General features: G+C 38.0%; 2 protein-coding genes across 3 annotated transcripts; one reads left to right on the top strand and one right to left on the bottom strand.

Moving 5' to 3' along the window:
• Window positions 1–4,564: 4,564 nt before the first annotated feature.
• On the top strand, window positions 4,565–7,483 carry LOC148077569 (retinol dehydrogenase 13-like). The gene is made up of 7 exons (XM_087793262.1): window positions 4,565–4,699; window positions 5,117–5,235; window positions 5,306–5,461; window positions 5,550–5,654; window positions 5,762–5,974; window positions 6,077–6,178; window positions 6,786–7,483. Exons 1-7 carry the CDS (start codon window positions 4,635–4,637, stop codon window positions 7,082–7,084), a joined length of 1,059 nt encoding a protein of 352 aa, XP_087649388.1. The 5' UTR covers window positions 4,565–4,634; the 3' UTR covers window positions 7,085–7,483.
• A 648-nt stretch (window positions 7,484–8,131) lies between these two features.
• On the bottom strand, window positions 8,132–14,305 carry tpx2 (TPX2 microtubule nucleation factor). 2 transcript variants are annotated; one of them, XM_087793259.1, is made up of 17 exons: window positions 14,213–14,305; window positions 13,836–13,976; window positions 13,305–13,388; window positions 13,158–13,206; window positions 12,980–13,039; window positions 12,785–12,880; window positions 10,922–10,983; window positions 10,802–10,836; window positions 10,531–10,678; window positions 10,318–10,456; window positions 10,167–10,218; window positions 10,003–10,098; window positions 9,290–9,454; window positions 8,870–9,016; window positions 8,684–8,795; window positions 8,414–8,610; window positions 8,132–8,337 (listed from the first exon to the last, which is right to left on the bottom strand). In XM_087793259.1, exons 2-17 carry the CDS (start codon window positions 13,945–13,947, stop codon window positions 8,227–8,229), a joined length of 1,665 nt encoding a protein of 554 aa, XP_087649385.1. In that variant the 5' UTR covers window positions 13,948–13,976; window positions 14,213–14,305; the 3' UTR covers window positions 8,132–8,226. The 2 variants fall into 2 exon arrangements, with proteins under 2 accessions (XP_087649385.1, XP_087649386.1); XM_087793260.1 differs by having other exon boundaries at window positions 8,414–8,580; window positions 14,213–14,302.
• Between the last annotated feature and the right edge of the window lie 1,852 nt (window positions 14,306–16,157).

Below are 16,157 nucleotides of genomic sequence, written 5' to 3'. Positions count from 1 at the left end.
TTTATTAGATCATAGTGTGACCTGTGTGTCCACTGACCCTCCACTGGTGAACAACACCATGGCTGACAGGCAAGTTGGTCAACCACAGCTGTCAGAATACATTATAGTCCATGATAATATATCCTGGTGTTTATATTGTGCAGATGGCGTTTTTAAGAGGAACAACACATTGATAATTCACCCCCAAAAAAATCACAATCTCCCTCGATTAAGGGTTAGTATTATTTTTTAGAGTAACATAAATGTTCTTTAGAGTTAAGGGCAAAAATGTACATCCATTTTAATGTAAGTAAGTAAGTAAGTCATTTTTATTTATATATTTATATATTTTCCAGACCAGGGTCACAAAGCGCTTAAACTATCAAAACAATATTCAATAAAGTATATATTTTAAAGATCAAGATAAAACTGATAACACAACAGGAGCTCCATGAAATCAAGGAAAAGCCTGAACAAATAAAAACGTCTTAATATGTTTCTTGAAGGAGTCAGTAGACTCCATCAAGCGCAAAGAGAGAGGAAGATCGTTCCAAAGATTAGGAGCAACAGCCTGGAAGGATTTCTCTCCTCTGGTCCTGAACCGTGTGCGAGGAACCATCATTAGATTCTGATCCACAGACCTCAGAGCCCGAGCTGGGGTGTAAGGCTGGATCAGATCAGTGATGTAAGGAGGAGCCTGACCATGAATAGATCTGAAAGTAAGAACCAGAATTTTAAAGTTAATCCTGAAAGAAACTGGAAGCCAGTGAAGAGTTTTAAGGATCGGAGAAATGTGAGTTCTTCTAGTAATGTAGCATCTTAATGAACAGTTGAAGTTGTCTCCATATTCAAAACATCCGATGGTGCCACTACAATATATACATATATGGGTGTTTTTAAATGTCGTTTTGGACAAAGATGAAGACAACACCAACTGACCTCCAGTCGCTTCATTAAAATGAACAAACATTTTTGTCTAAAAAATAAACTCTAAAAATCAACAGTTTACTTGAATATCATCCCAACCCCTTAATCGACATGAGGTTGAGTAGAAGTAGAGTAGATTAAGTTGACTGAAGGGATGAGCTTGTAATTAAGTAAGTAATTTTTATTTGTATAGCGCTTTTCCAGACCAGGGTCAAAAAGCGCTTAAACAATCAAAACAATATTCAATAAAGTTTACACTTTAAAGATCAAGATAAAACTTATAACACAACAGTAGTTCCAGAAAATCAAGGAAAAGCCTGAACAAATGAAAACACATTATTATTTACTACTCCATATTATTTATTTATGACGTTTTATTCTGAAGCATTGTCCATTTACAGTATATATGAACCCTGAGATACATGTTTGTATAACTTCTTGGAATTGAGTAGCATTCCAGGCAACAATGATAACTCCGATCCTAAAGACAACTACAGGTATATTTAATTACAATGTAATTTGTAAAATGACCCAATATTTAAATCAGTTTAGTTATAATTGTGGTAAAAAAAGAAACCACAATGTTTAAGTCTGTCTCAACAAAAATCAGATACTTTGTCAACGATAAAGTAATTTACTCAAATACGTATCTTCAGATAACTTTATTTATGTATTATTAATATGTGTACCTTGTCATTTTCCACATTTATTAATCATCTTTCAACATCAACATCATCTACTTCTAAGTTTTTTTAGTTTAAAAAATTACTGACGTATCCTCTTCAAATAAAACATTCAGTTCAGTGCAGCACCAATTTATACCTGTTTACCTTAGTCTATAAGTGGTATTTTTCGACGGCCAATAAGATTTTTAACCAAATCCAATATCAACCCCATTGTATGCACTGTACTACTAGCATTATTACCAGGCTAATTCAAATGACATTAATCAGTGGGATGAAGCCAATAGCATTCCAGAACTCTCTTGCACAACTCAGGAGAATCTAAGGGAGAAAGTCAGTCAAGCAAAATGTGGGCAAGACAGTAGTGGCCATATTCAGATTTTAATAAACAGCCCCTAAATTCCTAAGATTTCCTGAAAAGTTGAAATATTTTTTTAAGTGGTTTGCTATAAGACAGACGGATCAACACCGGCAGAAACATAACCTCCTTGGAGAGGTTTAGAAGCAGAAACCAAATAATGATCTCAAAAATAGACTGAGTAGGAGCTTTACGAAATAATCTCTTTTTGGCCCTGAGTGTCTTCTCCGTTATTGAAAAGATGGGTGGATATGAATAAATACATCTTATCCTCTTACAGAGGTGTCTCTCATTGCACATTTGGGCCAACAACCACTGATGGCGAGAATCTCCATGGGGTTTTGGTGGAAACGGAGCAGCTATAAATCACAGGGAAGGTCAAGCACCACCGGCTGACAGCTGGGAGCGGTCAGGGTCAAAACCACCGAGGGGATCCACGCCGGTGAGCAGTGAACAAATCCAGCAGGGCTGATCATCTGCTCCCTCCAACCCTCCTCCTCATTTTCCACACACCAAACTCATGTCCTAGTTTTTACTTTTTTAAACTTTCTTGTAAGGAGGTGGCCTTGTTTTCCCTCTGTCCTCAAAACCAACATCTATTCGAGTCTATCGTGAAAACTACATCATCTCATCATAGGCAATATCAGTGACAAGAATTCCATTTATACATTACAGAAACTATTTAATACCGTTTAATAGTCTTCCCAAACCTAGAAAGCTGCTGAGTACCCTCCTTGAATAATACAGTTCTTAATATAAATCATCCGTTTTTTTCCTTCGTTTTAATCAAAATACATTTAACATTGGGAAAGCAACCTTTCCTCTGCATTCTACCCTGTATTACAGACATGGGCAAGTATGATCATATATAAATGGTTCTAATGCATTAACAAATGTATTTTGTTTTTATTATTAATTTAAATTTTAACATGACACTTATTTACTTTTATTGTGTGTAATTTTTCCAGTATATATTAATCCCTCAAATCTTTTTTTTAAGTTAGTTGAAGAAATGTTTTGAAAAAAATGGATATTGAGAGGAATCCATGCGCCCCTAAACTTTAACAAGATTCCCCGTCCATGCACTGGCCACACAGCCCCACAGCATGATGGAACCACCACCAAATTTTACTGTAGGCAAGTTATTTTCTTGGAATGCTGTTTTTTTCCACCATGCATAACACCCCTGGTTATGCCCAAATAACTATTTTAGTTTCATCAGTCCACAGCACCTAATTCCAAAATTAAGCTGGCTTGTCCAAATGTGCTTTAGCATACCTCAAGCGACCCCGTTTGTGGCGTGTGTAGAGAAAAGGCTTTTTCCGCATTACTCTTCCATAAAGCATCTCCTTGTGTAAAGTGGGCTGAATAGTTGAACGATGCACGGTGACACCATCTGCAGCAAGTTGATGTTGCAGGTCTTTGGAGCTGGTCTGTGGGTTGAATGTGACTGTTCTCACCATCCTGCGCCTCTGTTTATCTGAGATGTTCCTCGGTCTGCCACTCCGGGCCTTAACTAGAACTGTGCCTGTGGTCTTCCATTTCCTCACAAGGTTCGTCACAGTTGAAACTGAGAGCTTAAATATCTGAGATAGCTTTCTATATCCTTCCCCTAAACCATGACGTTGAACAATCATTGTTTTCAGGTCATTTGAGAGTTGTTTTGAGGCTCCCATGTTACCACTCTTCTACAGAAATTTCCCTGAGAGTGTCATCTCAAAGGGATCAATAAAGTGCAGTCTAAGTCTAAGTCTAAGAAGATGCAAAGAAGAGAAACACTTACAATTGGCCTCCCTAAATACCCTTTCTCATGATGATGATGGAGGTTACCGAACCAATTTTGAGTTCCAATAATTAGTGCTAAAGGTATTAATATCAATAAGATATAAGGTTGCCTATGTTATTATGTTTTTGGTTATCAATATTCTATGAATAATTTCAACTTGTTTCTCTTCAAGTCTTCGTGAAGTCTTTTGTTTTTTGTGCATATTCCCTGCTTGAGAGGGATCTGGTCGAGCTACTGAAAAACAGGATGTCACTCAATGACCAAGCACTTCTTTCTATTTGATTCCTCCTTGGCAGTTTCTTAACAAGGTATTGTGAATTTGTAGGTATTTTAGCTGTTATTTCTTAACAGTTGAAAAACCCAGAAACAAGAAAATATACAGAACACTGTGATCAAATACAATAAAATAGATTACACAGCTGTATATTCAAACTCATAGCAACAATTTTATCTTTAAATATTTCCACATATTTTGAAATGAAATAATATGGACCACTGTTATCTATCTTGATACCATGACACTTTAGCTGCTTTTTAACATACAAAATCGTATTTATTAAGCCATTTTAACCCACCTTTTTTTTAATCTGTATTATTCTGTAGAATGTATCGTATTTCAAACATTTTAGTACACACATCTTCTAAACATATATTTTTGTTAAGTGAATTGAACAAAACATTTAAACAAACCTTAAGAAGATGTAAATAGAAAGCTAATTGAGTTGTGTCTCGTACTACATTTCCCACAATGCCATTGACGCGTAACTGTGCGCTGATTGGTCAGATTTCATCCGTGACAATGAAAACATGCGCCAGTGTAACCTTGCGCCCGGCGTGTTGTACAACAAACTGACAGCGAGAAAAAAAATCCCTTTTCAAGATTTAACTACTTTTTAGGAAAATGAGTCATTACGTATTCGCCGCGTCGGTTATGGGATCAGTAGTTGGAGGCGCCGTCCTTCTGAAGTAAGTAAACGTTGATGGAAAATAAAGACTCACTTTGGATTATTATATGAAACTATTCTTAAGTCTTCTTGTATTATTCATCAAAATAAACTGTCTTAACACACAAAATACATTTGTTATACATATGGTTGTCATTATATGTGGGTTTTTTTTTTAACTTGGGGAAGATGAAGTAAGTAAATGTTGTAGTTCAGTTTTTAGTTTCATTTTAAGAGTTTCCTTTACTTTACTGAAAGAATCTTGGCAAAAAGTCCTGTCCAGGCTGAAGAAGGGATGGAGAAATGTATTGATTCTAAAATGTTTCGATTGGTTCTGACATGAAGTAACTATTTGATGGATTAGATTTAGTAAAGCTACTTACTACTAGATACTTTTATTTAGTAGTTGCTGTGTTTTTGATAGAGCTGTATTTTGCAGAAACTATGTGGCTGGAGGCAAATGTCGCAGTAAAGCCACCATCAAAGGCAAAACGGTGGTGGTAACAGGAGCGAACGCTGGAATCGGCAAAGAGACGGCAAGAGAACTGGCCAGGAGGGGTGAGAATAGGATTGAATCATTTATCAACAAGTGTTTTATTTTTTGTCGTGGTCTTTTTGATTCCATCAGGTGGTCGGATCATTATGGGATGTCGGGATATGGAGAAATGTGAAGCTGCTGCCAAGGAAATTCGTGGGAGCACCCTTAATCCACATGTGTATGCACGTCGTCTTGACCTGGCTTCCATCAAGTCTATACGAGAGTTTACGGACGGAATCAATGAACGTGAGTATCCAGAAGAATTAAAGTGCTGATCAAAAAAAACGTTTTTATTTGAAAAGACAAAAAGCTTGTTCATAATCTAATCATTCAGAGGAGGAGCGAGTCGATATTCTGATAAACAACGCCGGGGTGATGAGATGTCCAGCACTGAAGACAGAGGATGGCTTCGAAATGCAGTTGGGAGTGAACCACTTAGGTAGCCCACAGAGATTATAGGATATTTTTTTATAATCTTTGCCAAAGATAGTTAATCTAAATGAGGTTTACTCATCGCTTCTGGAATAATCTCCCTTTTCCCTGCAGGCCACTTCTTGCTGACAAATCTTCTGCTGGATAAGTTGAAAGAGTCCGCCCCCAGCAGAGTGATCAACTTATCTTCGCTCGCCCACATCGTTGGAGAGATCGACTTTGATGACCTGAACTGGGAGAAGAAGAAGTTTAATACCAAGCTAGCATACTGTCAGAGCAAGCTGGCCAATGTTCTGTTTACCAGAGAGCTGGCCAAGCGTTTAGAAGGCAGGTCCAGTGGCTGCTGCGTGTGTGGGAGGATGCACAAGCTGTGCTCTAATAGCAATTGTTGCAGTCTTTTAAGAGAACAACTCTCATTGTAATCTGCAGGTTCTGGGGTCTCCGTCAACGCCGTGCATCCGGGCGTCGTTGCCACACAGCTGGGGAGACACACGGGTCTGCATCAGTCAACTTTCTCCAGTTCTGTTCTCAGTGAGTATCAGCTGCTTCATAAATACAAGTATAGCTTTGATCTTCATCTGACAAATGGCCTCTGAAGCCGTAGCAACTCAAGTAAATATGTCCACAATGTTGTGTTATCTCAGGGTCAAGGTGACCCGAAAGCCCAACAACAAATGTGCTTATGGTATCCCTTGTGTTTCCAATGGGTCAAGGTGAACGACCTCCATGGCTTCCATAAATACATATGCAGTGGTGGAGGTCGTTCACCTTGACCCAGAGACAAAACAAGGGATACCACAAACACATTTGTTTTCAGGCAAAGGTAACACAGGGGTTAAACATTTTACTAGTTTTGCACATTTAACTTCCATAAAGATTCAATGCATTTAGTTCTGGTACTACCTGAATACACCTTTGATCCTTTGCATTAATAACCTTTGCTGGAAAAACTTGTCTTTTACGGCTGTAAACAACTTGTCTGAGTGACAAGTGCATACAAGCATCTAGTGCTACACATACAAAGAAACTTAATTTATAAAATAAACTCATTTCAAAAGCAAATACCGTCCCCTACACAAGAATAAATGTATTTTAAACATTTCTTATCGTCTTAACAAGAGTATCTTTCCCTCTCAAGGCCCCTTCTTCTCCTTGATGGTGAAGAGCCCCACGCTGGGGGCGCAGCCCAGTGTCTACCTGGCTGTAGACGAGGAGCTGGAAGGCGTGACGGGAAGATACTATGACGTGATGACGGAGAAAGAACCAGCGCCACAGGCTCTGGACGACGAGGTTGCCCGTAGACTGTGGGAGGTCAGCAGCACTTTAGTGGGTCTGGAGACCACGGGCTGCAACTTAAGTGAAAAGAGTTCTGTCAAGGTCGAGCAGATCGAGGGACACAAAAGTGGAACCGCTGGGAGCACACAGGAAGGGAAATGAATGCATCAAAGAAAGGAGTTGAAGGACTTAGAGGATACTGTGAAAACGCTTTATAAACTTCAAATCCGTTTCTAAACGTACTCATTATGAACACCAACTTTTCTTCAACAAGACTTTTTTGGAACAAGGTGGAAGAACTAGTGACATCTTGTGGACTGCCTTAGATACACTCACAGACCTCACAGATCTCACTTTCTGCGACGACCTGCTGTGCATAGCACTGATCAGACGATGATTTTTGTTGCATATCGAGTTGACGAGCTTCAGTGAAAATGTGTTGTTCCTCACGTTACCTCTGGGGGTGTTATTGTCAAACATCCCTACTGATCACCATCATCAAACTTCAGTGTCAACCTGCATCTACGGTGCTGAAATAAAGGCATCGAAAACAAAGACGATTTTTTGTATACACATGAACCCTTAAACAACTCGAGATAAATAAACAATGCATCAGCCCATTTTCCATTCAGTTTTCTGAATAACCGTTCGATGTTGTGACGATAGGCTGATACATAGCGCCATCTGGCGGTCGAGAGAATGCTGGGGGAGAGTTGGTTTCATTCATTAAATTATCCATCATATTTTTATACATTTGATATGTGCAAGTACTAGCAGTGTTTTAAAATTTTACACGGTATGTTAAGGTTTTTATAACTAATGTGTCTAGTTTAGCAACCCAAGTACAGCAGCACTCTACGAAACACTTCATTATTCAGTTTGTACCTCAATAGAACTGAAGTCTCTGCATTACATGACAAGTTCTGCTGTTCAAGGCCTCATAAGGTCATCTGGTTTGAATAAAGCTTTTCATTCTGAGCACCAGACACCAAGTCTGGAGACAATCCCTCCCTGGTAAGTGCTGCATATATCCCTCAACAATTGATCAGAGAAAACAAACACCATATCAATGAGTAGAATCCATCCGAGTGGAGAATGTCTGAGGCGGATCTTAATGGAGTTACTCTATGAACTGGTCGACTAGAGATGACCAGAAATAAACGTGCAATTCTTTGAACATAGGCAGGATTGATCAATGAACATCAAATGTAGTGAACCATCTAAAGAACACTTTATTGAATATGTAAAAGGTTAAGACGATAAAAGAATAGGTTAAAACATAAAAGCATTTATAAAAAAGAAAATTAAGAATGGAAGCGAGTGGAGAAATTTGGCGACTTCGGGATGGTGAGGGGAGCTTTACTCTTCTTCACCTCCACAGTCGTGTAGTGTCGCACAGGTCGGGCCTTGTGCACCTGAATTAAACAGAGACAAATGATCAATAAATCCACGTTTAAAATAACCCAATTAAAAGGTCAATATTTTAATCACCTGTTCTTGACGCATCCTGGAAATGTCTTCCTTCTCTTCCTCCTCCTTCCTCCTCCTGTGCTCCTCCTCCACCTGTGCCCTCAGGGACTCCTTCTGACAAGCCAGTTCCTCAAACTCCTGGCGCTCCCGGGCCCGTCGCTCCGTGGCCAGCTCAAAATTGTCTGCGGCTATGGAAGAACCAGTGGCTTTTATGATTGCTGTGATTGAAGGCACGAGGCGAACAGTTACAGACTACATGCTCAGCACCTGCACCATGCCGAGACTGCTTACCAGCTGGGACCCTGTTCTCCTTTTTGGGCTGGAAGGGCTCCTTGTGTATAACAACGTTAGGTTTGGCTTTAAATGATGCAGCATCCTTGACCTTTTTAAGCTCCTCCTTCACCTAAAATAAATCACAAAGGTCAAAGAACTTCAGGCTTTGAGCACAGCTTGAGATTTGTACTGCAGCGTTCCTACCATCTCTTCCAATTGACGGCTTTTCACCGCTCCTCGCTGGTCCACCAACAATTTGAAGGGCTCTGGTTTTGTTGGCTCAAGTTTTTTCTTCTCTGGGAGTAAAACGGTGTCAAAGTCTGGCAGTGGCTGAGCTTTGAATTTTGGTGCCTGGGAATGTCATTCAAAGGGTTCAAATGAATGTTACCATGTAGACACAATGTAATCACAAGAGTTACAGAGGTGTGTTAATTTATGGTCTAATAACATTGATGCCAAATAAAATCTGTATTTTTATTAATGAACAATATTTAGGAGTCTTTTTTAAAGACATTGTTGAGACTGAGAAATGATCCCGCAACAAGTTTTTTGTGAACTAATGTAACTAGATGCGATACATGTATATCTGACAAGTCTGAATAAAAATACATCCACAATACTTACATCATTATGCTTCTCCGTTTTGTCCTTCAGCTTCTTCTTCTCTTGCTCCCGCTGTTCGAACGAGAAGGGGCAGACCTCGATATTGTGGTGGTCAGGCAGCACAGGTTGGAAAGGCAAGCCAAAGTGAGGGACAGGCGGAGCTTTGAACGGTGAGGCGGGTTTCACCTAAAAAGACAAAAACAAAAAAACGACTTTTATACATGAACATTTTTTGAGAAAGATTAAATGCTTCTGTGGGAAACCAAAGCTCCCCAACATTGATGAAAAACGATGACCCCGTTAATAGAAAACAATAACAGCTGGAAAATGTCTGCCCAATTCTTTATCAGCTTGCTAAACCAATGCATGATTGGATAAGAACAACAAGCCAATTTAAAATTAGATGCAATAAAAAAAAAAAGAAGAAATAGTTAACTAGTTATAAACATGTATTAACGTTAAGGTAAGACTCCTAGAATACCACATTTTAATTTATATTGCACTTTTTTACGTGAAATCCAGAGGTTAGTTTGATATTTAATACTACATTTTATCCTATTAGAAGTCTATATTCGTATTCTTTTTTTTAAATAACATAATCTGAATTTTTAACCCTGCTTTTGTCAACTTGACTAAATGTGATTCATTTAATTTTTTTGTTATGTTCATCTGGGTATTGTTGAGATAACAGAGCAATATATGAATTCAAAGGTTGGCTGAAGGCATTTACTTACATCTTTGACTTTGGGATCAACACGCACTCTCTTGCTGAGGATAAAAGCTGGAGATTCTGGGACGGTAAAACGAGCCTCTTTTTTATCTGGAACGCCCTGTCATCAAAACGGAGTTCAAGAAACACGGAAAGATGGTTTTGTAGCATTATAAAGATTTTACTAACCACAACACCATCCATTATCTTCTTAGGCAGTTCTTGGGCTTTAAACTGATTCCTGTGAATTCATAAAACATGTTTTTAAAAAAAGATCAAAACATTGAAACCAGGCCTGTTTCCAAAGATTATACATTTAAAAGAAATCATAAACAATCACTTTTTAAGTTCATCCATCTGTTCAGCCTCCAGCTCTGCTGAACTCTTGATTGTGGTTGGTCGACTTCTCTTGCTGGTTGTCAAGTTTGGAGACTGAGGCTGTGTAATTTTGAGGTTGGAACGTTTTGCTGGAGCTGGCCCTACACAAAAAGAGAAACTGTGACCTTGCAGAACACTGGCAGATCATTTTTCATAAATCAACGTCAGTACAAACCCCCACACTGAGCCTGGCGACTGCGCAGTCTGAATCTCTCGGGTGTTCGTGTCTGGAACTGCAGTATGCGCTGAGCCATGGGCACGTAGGCCTCCTGCTGGACAGTTTTCTTATTGGCAGAAGCTTTCGGCGCATGAAAACCCTTAAACTTTTAAACAAAAATCAAGAGTCAAACAATAACAAGCATTTGGGTTGAGATTTAAAAAATAAATAATCACATTGTTGTGATTAGTTTCCACATGCGCGTGTAAGAAATGACTTGTGTACTTACAGAGGTCTCCCCACCATGGTTGCCAACATCACGCCCTATGGTTCAGAGTTAAATATTAGGTCTTTGTGAAAAACATGTTTAAGAATTTACTTGTTTTCGACATCACAAGAACAAATTTACCATTTGTAGTTGAATTCAATTTTTTTTCCTTCTGTAATGCTCTTGTACGGGCCAGACCAGACCTAAAAGGAAAGAAAAAAAAATGTACTTCTTTTTCACTTACTTCCGACTTAAAGAAACAGGAAATTCTATTAAACTAAAAGCAGCAGGCAACTGCTATACTTGAGTGCAGGTATCCATCATAATTTCAATGGTACGAGGAGAAAAAAAAAATCCTGAAATGATTAGCAATGACCTCCAATCACAACTGGGTAAACTTGCTCAGAAGGGTGGGCTGGGGCAGGGAAAGAGAAGTTCAGCAAGTTATCCTGGAATCCACGTTTGCATATTTACCAGAGACTTGTTACTTTTTAAAGTATTCTACACCTCTGGTTGGTCTGACATTCATGCAAAAGGAAGATAAGCTTTATAGTAACTTTTCATTTAATGTTTATACCAGGCATGTTCTGCAGTGTTCGCTCTCCGAGTTAACGAAAGGGTTGAATACCAAGGTTTTACATTGCTTGCTGCAAGGATGCACGGATCTGATAATGGTATGGCTCTGATTGAGCCTCGCAAAGCAGCGGATCAGCTGCAATGTGGATGTTTGGAGGATGAGGTCCCACCACAAGATTCAACAACACCCACTTAATTAAACATAAAAAGAAACATCGCGCCAAAGAATATAAGCAGTTAGAAACAAGAAAGGCAGAAATGAAGCAGTTATCTTTTCCGGCTTTTCTGCAGAGACAAGAGAAACTTCCAGAGTGGCAGTTGACACTTCAAATTACTTTAGTGCAATAAATAATGAATAATACATGACAAACGCCAAAGGCTTTACTAACCAACTTGTAACTCATGGCGAATCGTCACAACACAGTATCCGTCAATACTAATGTAATTATGAGTGCATCGTGCATTAAAAGTGGTTTAAAACCTCATGAATGAAAATCATCCAAACTTCCTTTGTGCTCTGAACTGGTGTCTACATTGGTATGCAACAGGTTTCCATCACAGGCTTCAAACTAGTTAATTTGCGTTTTATTTATTTTTCAATACATTTTTGTCCCAGCATATGGCTTTTCCTTGATTCTCTGAGACACCCGTGTTTGTCTCGGTGGTGTCTTGACCTCGCGCTTTGTGACCCTGGCCTGGAAAAGTGCTCTACAAATATTACTTAGTTACATTTGAGTAGATTTCTTTCAATAACATTCATTTGCAGACCTAATTTGCATTGAAGCAGGGAAGACACGTTTTGCAGCCGTTTGGATCGACACAATTTTCAATGTCATCTCAAAGTAGAGTAACAAAGTTAATATTCCAACACTGCTATTGGATCAATATCAGTCAATACTCGAAGCCCTGGTTTCTGTATCAGGACCATTACAGTCTGAAGTCTGTAACCCAAGATTTAAGACAATAGTCAACTGTTGACTATTAAATAACGTAAAATCTCCCTTTCTGTATTTCCCCATTGTTAGTGCAAATCAGCAAGTTAGTCAACTTTATAATCCTATCCAGCCATATGAATCTGCTTTATTATTATGCACCTCATTGTTGGTCTTCATCTTCTCTGGCACATCCATTTTAAACATTCCCAATTCTAGTCGCTCCTTCATACACAACTCAAAACCATCAGAGTGTAACCCCAAAGTCAAAATACTTGGTTAAGTCCTCCAGAGCTACTTTTAACAAAGTTATATGATTTTTACATTTAAAACATTCCATAATGAAAATCTTGCATTATATTGAGTTTGAAATTTACCAAGAACAAAATAAACATATCAACGTATGCATCATGATGGTTATTGTTTATTTAGACTAATATGAAAAACACACAGCATAGTATTCATAATTGATGACTAGAAAGAACAATTGTCTTACTTTGATCCTGCGGCATCTGTCTCGGTCTTTCCTTTCTGACGCACACTTCGTCGCAGTTCAGTCGTTGGTCTTCTTGCAGGTTTTGAAATTGGACTCCTGCAACAAAAAATTCTGTTAATAGTTGTATGAAAATGTACATTTAAAAAAAACACAAAAGGGTTTGCACGCACACACAGGAAAATGTAATTTCCTTACGTTTTGCTTCTTTTGACTGGAGGTTGTTGTGGACTGTTGAGTTTTTTACGTTTTGGAACCCTGTGAGAGGATTAGTGAGTGAAACCTTGAGCACATTTATTGCCATGTAATCTCATGTTAAAAAAATGTTAATTGAAAATTCAAGGATTTGGATAATGTGTGGGATAGGTTGAAATACCTGACTGGTTGCGTCATTGTCTTTGGTATGACTGCAGCTGGGCTTGAAACTGGAACAACGACTGATCAGTCCAAATGTAATGGATACACACACACACATATATATATATATATATATATATATATATATAATAATAATTAAACTTACCATCCTTCGTCCGTTCGTTTTTCAGCGGTGTCACAATGGCTTTGGGCTTACAACCGTCTTCAACTTGGTTATTGCCTAGTTTATCTGAAGGGGATGATAAAAAGCCAACATTTGGGTTAGTTTAAAGCCGAGCTAAAATACAAAATAATAATGTGCAAAAACAATCTCGACAATTCTGATTCGTTTTCAATTACAGTGACAGACTTCTTCAGTTTTTGGTTTGTGATGTGCGTCCATCAAAAATATATTTGTCACTTGTGCCCCGCTTATAAACCACAAAATAACAATTTGCTCATTATGTTCTTTCCGCAAAGGATTTTGACAATAACAACAGCTTCAGTACATTATGGGATGCACTGAAGGATCAGGAGTATCAGCCCAAGGGAACCAAAAGGGAGGGCCAACGGAACCAAAACAACAAACCTCTCGAACGAAAAGTAAGTAATTTGTATTTATATAGCGCTCAGACATGTATTTGATATATTACTCATTAAAATAGTAATACTATTTCATTGTGTACGTGCTACTTACCGAACCATGTGTCGTCGTTTTCAACAGCCTGCAACTCTCCGAAGTCGACGACGTGAGATGGCGCATCAAACTCGTACAGTTCCGCCGCGTCCCCACAGTCTCCGTCAGCCATGATACTCCGATAATAGTTCCCAAATCCTCCTAATGATATAGAACGAGGTACACTTTTAAAATGGTGTCAATAGTTAAGACAAACGAAAATTGTATCATTGATCTCAAAACGAGAGGCGGAGACAGCAGAGAAGCTAATAAAAGAAAAGTGTGGAAAAGCAAAAATATCACTGGCTCAACGACTTGAAAAAAATACAACACATGATGAAATATTGTTAGTAAGTTAGTGCACTAACTAAATTAAAAGATTGTATTCGTTTACTTACGTCGAGTTGTCGAGCAAGCTTCACCGCAGACGTTATTGGTCTGCAGTTTGAATTCCCTCCTTTTTAAATCTTCTTCCTCTTCCGCTACTTCCGCTGTTTGAAAATAGGTAGATAAACACGCATGTGCACATCAGCGCCACCTATCGTTGCAACTCAATCATAATATTGTTTTTACAAAAGGGCAATGGTTGCTAAATCAAAAGATTAAAAATGTTTATTCTTTCATTTTATATAAAACTCTTAAAAAAATAATTGGAACTACTTTATTGATTAGAATAGTATTGGGTCAGCTCTCTGATGTAAATTAACTTCTTTTTTTTAATGGAATATGCGGACTATTCATGCCTTTTAAGTAATCAACAGCATTCACAGGGAAATACAAACTTTACTGTGTTCTCCCCCTCTCATGTTGTTTGTGTTGTTTTTATTTTATTTTATTCTATTGTATTTTGTTAATAGTGTTAAATTTCTAATTTTGTAAATAATTGTATATTTTTAAGAATTTTTTTATTTTATTTTGTATTATCTCTTTTATTTTTATTTTTTTCCTTGCACTTTATTTTTTTAAACTGCGCTGTTGTAAAAGTGTGTTTCCCCTCTGGGGATGAATAAAGCTTTTCTATTCTATTCTATTCTATTTGTGTGGATCTGTCTGTCCTTAAGCAAAAATGACTCAATAAATAAAAAAAATGGATAGATAGATAAAACTGGTCCGTACATATTTCAATTCAATTTTAGGAATTTAAAATGACGATATAGATTGCAAACAACACCACTCTGATCTGGATCTAGACAAAGAAGAGTCCATGAGTGCAGATCAGAGTTGGATCGTCTGGTAACCTGGTTCAGTGAAAACAACCTGGAGCACAACACTAACAAGACACTGGGGATGATTGTGGACTTTCGGATAGTTCCAGCCACCCCCAACTATCTCATCCTCAAACGCGGTTGACATTGTGGAGTTCATCCGTCAGCTGCGTACCATCTTGAGTGGACATATGAAGTGTGGGATGAACATCGGTCTCACCGTAAAGAAGGCTCAGAAGCGGATGTACTTCCTGCTTCAGTTAAGGAAATGGTACAGTTTTACTCTGCCATTGTGGCTTCCATCATCACTTCCTCCATCACCATGTGGTACTCTGCTGAAACAGCTACAGACAAGAACAGACGGCAGAAAATGATCCATTCTGCTGAGAAGGTTGCCCTCTTCTAACTGCAGGAACTGTACGTCACCATGATATTGATGTGTGCAGGCAGGATCGTAGCTGACCCTCTCACCCGGTACACCCCCTGTTCCAACTGCTACCATCAGGCAGGAGAATGAGATCATGAATATTTTGAAATTACATTTAATGTTGTTGTTATGTTTTTTACTGTGCTTGGTTCTGTTTTTAAATTTTATTTTGTGTGTTATCTTATTTCATTCTTTTATTCTGTACTAACACAACAATTCCTATGTTTTATTTACAACAATGGCAATACAAGCTTTTGGTTCTGATTCTTTTTATTATTATTATTTTTTATTATTTTATTTCAATGTATTGTGTTTTATTTTATTGATCTCTTTTTATTTAATTCTTATTATTTAATTTGTGTATTCTGTAATGTCACCACAAAGCTGTGGAAGCTTTGGAACAATCTTCCTCTCTCTTTGCGCTTGATGGAGTCTACTGACTCCTTTAAGAAACATCTTAAGACGTTTCTATTTGTTCAGGCTTTTTCTTGATTTTCTGGAACTCCTGTTGTGTTATCAGTTTTATCTTGATCTTTAAAAAATATACTTTATTGAATATTGTTTTGATTGTTTAAGCGCTTTGTGACCCTGGTCTAGAAAAGCGCTATACAAATAAGAATTACTTACTTACTTACAACTAGAATTTGATGTGGTGACATAGATGTCTGATTCTAGTTAATTGAAAAGATGATTACGTTTGGTTTGGATTAT

This window comes from Callionymus lyra, chromosome 6 (genome assembly GCF_982586985.1).
Source record: "Callionymus lyra chromosome 6, fCalLyr1.hap1.1, whole genome shotgun sequence".
In the NCBI taxonomy this organism is placed as follows: Eukaryota; Metazoa; Chordata; class Actinopteri; order Syngnathiformes; family Callionymidae; genus Callionymus; species Callionymus lyra.
Note: the sequence above shows the minus strand (reverse complement) of the source record. Positions and strands in the feature narration are given on the sequence as shown.

Excerpts from the sequence above, each read along its gene's own strand:
- LOC148077569 (XM_087793262.1), top strand. The coding sequence starts at position 4,635 with ATGAGTCATTACGTATTCGCCGCGTCGGTTATGGGATCAGTAGTTGGA. Across the intron at positions 5,975-6,076 it reads GCTGGCCAAGCGTTTAGAAG|GTTCTGGGGTCTCCGTCAAC; the intron begins GCAGGTCCAGTG and ends TGTAATCTGCAG. Across the intron at positions 6,179-6,785 it reads TTTCTCCAGTTCTGTTCTCA|GCCCCTTCTTCTCCTTGATG; the intron begins GTGAGTATCAGC and ends TTCCCTCTCAAG.
- tpx2 (XM_087793259.1), bottom strand. The coding sequence starts at position 13,947 with ATGGCTGACGGAGACTGTGGGGACGCGGCGGAACTGTACGAGTTTGAT. Across the intron at positions 10,679-10,801 it reads ACCATGGTGGGGAGACCTCT|TTTAAGGGTTTTCATGCGCC; the intron begins GTAAGTACACAA and ends TTTGTTTAAAAG. Across the intron at positions 8,338-8,413 it reads CCAGGATGCGTCAAGAACAG|GTGCACAAGGCCCGACCTGT; the intron begins GTGATTAAAATA and ends TGTTTAATTCAG.